Below are 8,192 nucleotides of genomic sequence, written 5' to 3' on the forward strand. Positions count from 1 at the left end.
TAGTTTGTTTGTTTTTGACTTTCTTTTCATATCCTTTTTTATTACTATTTTTAAAATATATATTCTTCTGTCCATTTTTTTTTTTAATTAGCTTTTTATTTGTTTGTTAGTTTGCTTTTTCTTTTTCTTTTCATATCCTTGTTGTGTTTTCTTTCTTACAGAAATAAGAAAACTGGAAGGATGAATGGTATTCCAGGAGGCTTTGAATGGATATACCCAGCCGCCCTCTGAACTTTGAACCCAACAGTCCAGGTACACAGAACGGCACGAACACCAGTCAAAAAACAAACTCTCCTCTGCCAACGTGTTCTGATGAAGGCAATGAAAAACCACAATTTGAAGCGCTACAGTATTGTCATGTCAGACGAGGATGGCCTCAAAATGACCACGTTGCAGGTTGGCTGTGGTCACGGCAATGGCAAAATCAACACGCATCGTTGCTCTCATAACCGCTTTGTGAAAAAGAATGGGCAATGTAATGTGACTTTCATCAACATGAGCGACAAGTCGCAGCGCTACATTGCGGACATCTTTACAACCTGCGTGGACATCCGTTGGAGGTGGATGCTGTGTTTTTTCACGACAGCCTTTGTTTTCTCCTGGCTAGTGTTCGGTCTAGCTTATTGGTTCCTTGCCATGATTAACGGAGATTCAAGTAACTCCAAAAGCCCATGCATTGTGGAGGTATCGGGATTCCTGGGCGCCTTCCTCTTCTCCATCGAAACACAGACCACGATCGGATATGGTTCCCGCCATGTCACCGAAGAGTGTCCGACCGCCATCGTCCTCGTGGTGCTGCAGTCCATTGTGAGCTGCATTATTGATTCCTTCACAATTGGAGCAATAATGGCAAAAATGGCACGCCCCAAAAAACGTGCGCAGACACTGTTGTTCAGCCACAACGCTGTCATTGCACTGCGCGACAGAAAACTGTGTCTAATGTGGCGTGTTGGAAACTTGCGTAAAAGCCAAATCGTGGAGGCACACGTCCGCGCACAGCTCATAAAACCCCGTTGGACCCCAGAGGGCGAGTACCTCCCGCTTGATCAAATGGACATAGACATTGGCTTCGACAAAGGCCTCGACCGCATTTTCCTGGTATCTCCAGTCACAATAATTCATGAAATTGATGAGGAGAGCCCATTGTATTGCATTGGTAAACAGGACCTATCCATGGCCAAGTTCGAAATTGTCGTTATTCTCGAGGGAATGGTTGAAGCCACAGCTATGACAACGCAAGCACGGAGCTCATACCTGTCCAGCGAGATCCTCTGGGGACACCGCTTTGAGTCTGTGCTCTTTGAGGAGAAGAACAATTACAAAGTAGACTACTCACACTTCCATGGCACCTATGAGGTGTCCACACCTGAATGTAGTGCCAGATTGCTGGCTGAGAACAAGTATGTACATACAGCCCCCACAGCTTTTTGTTATGAAAATGAAGTAGCTTTGATGTGCAAAGATGAAGAGGAAGATGACGATGATGCCAGCATAAAGACTCAGACTGTGTTTGATAGCCCCAGTCCAAAAGGGAGTCTTGAAGTGGAGTGCTTAGGGTCCACCAATTCGTTCAACCAGCAATTGTGTCGAAGAGAATCGATAATCTGAGAAACTCTTTCTGTGGATCCGTGGAGTCTCTACCCTTCCCAGGTCGAAAATCCCATAGAAAACCAACAGCACAAATCCCATAAAAAATCCCATAGGAAATTGGACCAGTAGGATTTACTGGTTTCAATATGAAAAGTGAAATACTGGACCAGTAGAAAATACCAATAGAAAACCAGTAAGTCAGTGGGACCAGTAGGAGACCATTTGACATATATGGGGAAATTATATTCCGAGACTGAGAATTGAACCACAGGTCCTCTGGTGAGCTGTACCAGTGCTTTTTCATCTGAGATATCTGGCTCCTGTTATAAAGAACATGGCTATAACTCAATTCTATATGGAATTGTGTGTTTTGCATTTGTCTATAACAAAATATAATTAAAGTATTTGGTTTCTATGGGTTTTCAGACCAGTTAACTCTAATGGTTTCTGTAGGACCAGTTGAACTTAAAGGTTCCTATTGGTTTCTATGGGTTTCAGAACAGTTGCATCTAATGTTTTTTTTAATGGTTTCTACTGGAAACTCTAATGGTTCCAGTAGAAACAAATGGAAACAGTGATTTTCAATGGAGACCCATATAAATGTCCTACTGGTTTCTATTGGTTCCTATGGGATTTTCGACCTGGGTGAGTTTGACGAACCTCACAACTTTTGGAAGATAAAACTTTTTGGGGACTTTTGGACAATTTTTGTCAAACTTTTCATGTGTGGATTAAAGTCTGCACACTCTATTATCCACAAGGGGACAAGCCAGGACAACAGTGACCCGCACAATGAAGTGTTCTTGCTTTGTTGCGAAAGCATGAAGTGTACGACATGAGTGTTATTGCAACACAAAAGTAAACTCGAGGAAGACTATTCCACCTTGTTTTCGATAACACAGAACGATTTTATACAAAAACGGTGTAAAAGCAGGTGATTATAAAGGAATTTATTTGTACAACTGATGCCAGTAACAATGCACAATATAGATGTAAATCAAATGAGTGCTGTGTGACAATCTGCAGATTTATCAGGAAAATAGCTTTATGGAATGTTCTTAAAACTTGAATGTAGAACGTAACATTGGTATTTTAAGCTGTCCATACCTCCCCACATGCTTTAATGCAGTGTTACTATATAGCCATGTACATATAATTGTATGTATAAAAAATATAGTTGTGTATTTGTACATATATATATATATATATATATATATATATATATATATATATATATATATATATATATATATATATATATATATATATTATAGTTACATATAATCCCAAGATAGCTCACCAAGTTGTCCTGGTTGGATTGGTGTGTGGGAAGTTTTCAGCTTGTCTGGGTTAGATGGTGTGTGGGAATCTCTGGTAGAGGTGGGTGGGATTCCAGGCAAAGCAAATTCTTCGAGAACCGTCTTCCCAATGCTTCGCAGACAAGTTGATAATGAGTAAGGTGTCCTTCGGAGGAGATGCTGTTAGGTGAGATGCCTCGTCAACTTGCACTCCCCTGTCAATGTTAAACGTATTAAGGTGTATTTTGAAGGACCATTGGGCCTTTTAGGATGGCACCATGTCCTGCCTATTCTTGATTGTGGGGTGAGTGCACAGACGACCTTCATACCCCATTAGGACCGTTGTCGTCCTATATCTAACTTCAGCCATACGCGTGGCACAAGCTGATGAGCTTTTGTCTGTGAGCGTCCAGTGCAAGAAGTTAAGGAAAATAATTATGTCAAAAAAGCTTTCCACACACAACGAATGGGGAAACCAAAGAAAGGAGACGGAGAGCAGGAATAAAATATATAAATTATGCAAACCGACTTGTTCTTCAGCTTGAATCGCACAGACATTATTTGTCTGATATGACACATGCAAACTTCCAAGATGGTTTATAAGTGGATATAAATATATAATTAAAAAGGTTCTCTCAATCCATTCTTCTCAATCTATAATAATTGTCTCAATTTTTTCAATTCGCACCTTTATATGCAGCATCGTATACCATTAAGCATAAAATAGGATGTTGGTGAATTTTCCATTTTAGGATTTTTTTTCTTCTTGTGAGCCGCCATGTTTGCTCCACAATTCGGTCGTACTTTTGCTATCTCCCTCAATATACTATTGGTTGTTGAGTCATTCTGGCTCATTCACTCGTTCATCGCATCATATATTTGCCTTAACGTATAGTGTTGAAAAATTTATAATTTCTTATAATTAGAACACAAAATATCACTGAGGTGTAACTCCTATTCTCACAATAAAAGCACATCTCTTGGGTATGGAAGTTGTGACAAATAAATATGGCGATTCTCTTCCACTGTTGCCGGTTTCCATGGTCCAAATGTTTCTTTCACAATGTTGGACAATATTGGTTATCTTCATCTCTGTCTCTTTGTCTGTCTCTCTTTGTCCTTGCATGTGTTTCTCTCATTTGCACCTCTTTCTGCTTGTGTTTGTCTATCTCTCTCTCTGAGTGTCTGTCACTGTGTGTCCAACCTGTATTCAGCCTTTCTACAAGGCCGTACTTCACACCCATGTTGCTGTGCATGGGTTAATGGTTGTATCAAATGAAAGACCAAATTTGCTAAGAAAAGAGATTAAGAGAGGAAGGAGTGAGCAGGGAGATCAACGTCATGGAAGTAAAAAAAAAATGGTGTGTGTGTGGCACTCACACCCATGGGATGTCCCTGACCGACTCCAGACCCACTGATAAAGGTGAGTAGGACTGCGAGCTCGGTTGTCCACAGCTGCCACCATTTCAGAGACCACACATGACCATTCCTGCTGCCCATGAAATGATTGCTGTTGGTGCCCTTGAATGCATGGTTGCCAACACTGTCGATACGCCACCATCATTAGTAATGAAAAGGCAGTTCTCGTTCCTAGGTGTGCTCCTACTTCAGGCCTACAACTATTTAGAGGTTTGCTATAAAAAGAAAGTTAAGTACAGGGTGTTGTAGAACGTCATTCGTGGCATCCTTTAAACATTAATTTAATGCATTTGGAATGGGCCGTTACTGTTGAATAAATAATATTGTCAAGAGAAGCATATTTATGCCAAACCCAAGGATGTTTGTTTGTTTGTGTCAGTTGAAGAACATTTTAATAGATTTCCTTTTTCTTTTTTTTATGCAAATTGAAAGCATGACCAATGCTCTGCATACACACATAGTCACATCAAATGATGCGCTTGCAATGAGGCAAGTGACAGCAGTGTTCTGAGATAGTCATTTGGCAATATAACACCATTTTTTCTTCTGACCTCGTAATTTTCACCATGCAACTACAATAGGCCAAATGCATCAATTGCTAGGCCTGACCTGTTTTCTATCAAATAACTATCAAGCAGGGATGACAGGATAGTTCAGAGAACTTCTTTCAACTATCTAATTGGAGTTTGATTTCTGACCCAACTTTGAACTGTCAACTGTCATCCATGGGCTTCGCAGACAGTGCATTGCATCAGAGTATTCCATCCTTTGTAGAAGACAACATTCATGTTTTGCTGTCACATCACATTCACTGGTGTACATTAAATATCTCACGATTCTTTAAAAAAAAAAGAGTCAGCAATTGTGTGCCAGCACCCTGGACAAATTCTACCTGCTCCAACATAGTGGAGCACTGCTTCAGAGATTTATAACGACCTGGAAAGCTGCGTTTCACATGTCTGGAAAGCTGGTTGACATTTGTTACCCTAACCTTGTCTTTTGGTGTCCCTCAACCCTACTAATCCTACCCTTTTAGCAGTAATCCGAGTTACCTGGAAACCTGCGTGACATTTGTTACCCTAACCCTAATAACCCTAACCCTGTCTTTTGGTGTCCCTCAACCCTACTAATCCTACCCTTATAGCCGTAATCCGAGTTACCTGGAAACCTGGGTGACATTTGTCACCCCAACCTGAGTCACCTAAGAGTTATCAGGATGGCCTAAAAGTACGCACACTTCCCTCTAAGCTGTCCAGCCTGGGTTTGAATACAGACACAGCTCCAAACTGTCATCGTGGTGTTTCACATGCAGGACGATTCATCAATGTACGTACTGTCCCTTAGATGGACGTTAAACTGGGTGTCCCGGCTCCTGGCATTATTTGGTGGACGTTAAAGATCCAATGGTGTCCTTTGCGAAGTGTATATGAGCTATCGCCAACACTATGAACAAATTACAAATTCCTACCCTAATTAATACTGTGAAGGCAACCCAGCTAACACAACAACGCTGGGCTAACGTTGGGGCAACGTCAGCCCCCGTCGTTGGGCCAAGGTCAAAAAACAACGTTGGGCCAAAGTAATTTAGGCCCGTCGGGCCAATGGTGGGTCGTCGTTGGAAGGGAGCGCTGGCCCAACATTGGACCGATGTTGTTGTGTTATCTGGGAATGGCAAACCACCAAGTATAACCCTTGCTCAGGAAGCTGCTTTGATACTCTAGAAATGCTCTAGAAAAGGAAATGCTCTTCTAATGCTCTAGAAAAGTTCATACAAAAGGGCGCCCTACATCTGGCAAATAAAACAGATTTACTTCTTCATGCAGCTGTATGAATCAAATTGGTGCCCCTTTGTATGAACTTTTCCTGAGAATTACTTGGTTCCTCCTCAGAACACAAGGGTAGTCCAGCATTCCGACGAGATTTTTTGAATGCCCCTTATTTTCTAGTTTGGCATTTTCTACAAGCTATGAAATGTCCCTCTTTTCTATACTTTGCCACATGGCACATACCCTTACATAAAAGGGCCTTTTCTCTGCCCCTGGCATTTTTCACAATATACATTTTAAATACGAACGAAATGCATTTGTTCATCATAAAAGACTTTATTCAAGATGATATAAAAGACTTGAAAAAGTAAGGGGAAAAAAATATTCAACTCAGACGGTATTTGATGCCACAATCCCCAGTTTGGAAGTCTGATGCTTTATCCATTAGGCCATTGGGTCAGCATATTAGATTTGTGTAATATTTGTAAAGAGGTATAAAGTGTGCATATATGTATATTTATATATAATCTAATTTTAAAGCAAAAAATATATCACTTAGGTGGAATTTGTTTTGAAAGCCATTAACTAGACCTATTGGCCGATGTATATTACAAGTTTCAGCCAGTTTCAATGTATAGTCCTTGAGATATGAGAGCGAACACATTTTGGGCGGATGGACAGACAGACGGATGGACAGACACCAACGTGATTGCGAGGGCTTTCTAAATAAAACTCAAGAATGCATAAATGGATGTTGCTGAAATTTGGAACATATTACCTCAATGTACAAAGGATGTACTTCTGAAATTTGCACCCGATTTCGTCCAGTCGAAGTCGAGAAACGTATTGTCGCGTTCCTAGGGATTAATATCCTCCAAGGAAACGGATAGCCGAACAAGCTTAAACTCCGAAGCATTCAATCCAATTATGGCGAAGTTAATATGCGCAGGGAAGGGGGGGGGGGCAGCGAAGCTCTTACCTTCACGGACCACACTGGACGTCTTCAAACCTGCGATAATTAACTCAAACCGACACAGAATTAAAATGGACAAAATACCGGCTATATTGAAAGAAATGCCGGTAACAAAAGAATGCACCGTAAAATATAAAATCCTAAATTGAGGATCCTCAATACGGACTCAAATACACACAAGGGAAGATATAAATGAAAGTAACAAAATGTCATGTGCACTTAGCTCTGGTCCCCTTGTTCATCCCGCATCATCACAGGCCCTCTGTCCTTGTGCGGGAAAAACACCTGGCCGCGCATCCCGCGAGTGGGAACTAGGCCTCGGTGCGCAGTCTGCTCCTCTAGCCACTGAGCATGAAATGAGCAGGCTGCGCCCTTTCCACTCATCGTCTGCTCCACACAGCACCTAGACGACGCCCCGCCGGCACCGACGAGCTACAGAGAGGACAACGCGGTCGCTCGAACCGATCAAAACCAGGGACCACGAGCCGCGACTGCCCCTCCCGACGATCGTCAAAACCCTAATCCAGGGATATATATAATGCCAACTCCAATGTCCCTGGCACAATAGGAGTAAATGTCCACGTCTGCTCGTTTCAATGTCCCAGGTGTAAGCACGCTGTATATCTGGCCGTTCACTTTCAAGGTTCCAGCTCAAGCAAAGTGTAACTACGACCGTTCGCTGTGAAATCCAGATGCCGAGAGAGAATGTCGAGACACAACCAATCGCCACCAAAGCCAGGACTCAAGAGAGAGAAAATGATGGAACACAGTCTTTTGTTCGCAGAGCTCTTATGTCATCCGACGCCGCCTATGCCTGCTCCAACCAGTGAGTCCATCTTTTCATTCCATGACCGTCCTAACCAATCACTGCTCTTTGGGGTGTGGCCTCATGTACCTGCCTGCTTGATGTTGTGATGTAGTGGCTGCGGCACCAGCGGTAGTTGAATCCGGTCACTTTTATTTCGTGTTATAAATGCGTGATTTCCTGGCTATGTGTGTGTGTGCTGCTGATGTCATAAGGAACAGAGGAAAAATAACAGAGGCCATTCCATACAGGGGATTTACCATTAATCCCTAACTAATTAACATAACCCAACTCCTCGTCATGGGAACAAAGATACACTCTTACACGACATACAGTCAAAC

General features: G+C 42.1%; 1 protein-coding gene across 1 annotated transcript; it reads left to right on the forward strand.

The window, feature by feature from the left end:
* The first annotated feature begins 312 nt into the window (after nt 1-312).
* LOC137424231 (ATP-sensitive inward rectifier potassium channel 12-like) lies at nt 313-7,453 on the forward strand. The gene is made up of 3 exons (XM_078773574.1): nt 313-1,493; nt 3,930-3,990; nt 7,304-7,453. Exons 1-3 carry the CDS (start codon nt 313-315, stop codon nt 7,451-7,453), a joined length of 1,392 nt encoding a protein of 463 aa, XP_078629700.1.
* Nucleotides 7,454-8,192: the final 739 nt, after the last annotated feature.

This window comes from Myxine glutinosa, chromosome 3 (assembly GCF_964187855.1).
Source record: "Myxine glutinosa chromosome 3, kmMyxGlut1.1, whole genome shotgun sequence".
Lineage (NCBI taxonomy): Eukaryota > Metazoa > Chordata > Myxini > Myxiniformes > Myxinidae > Myxine > Myxine glutinosa.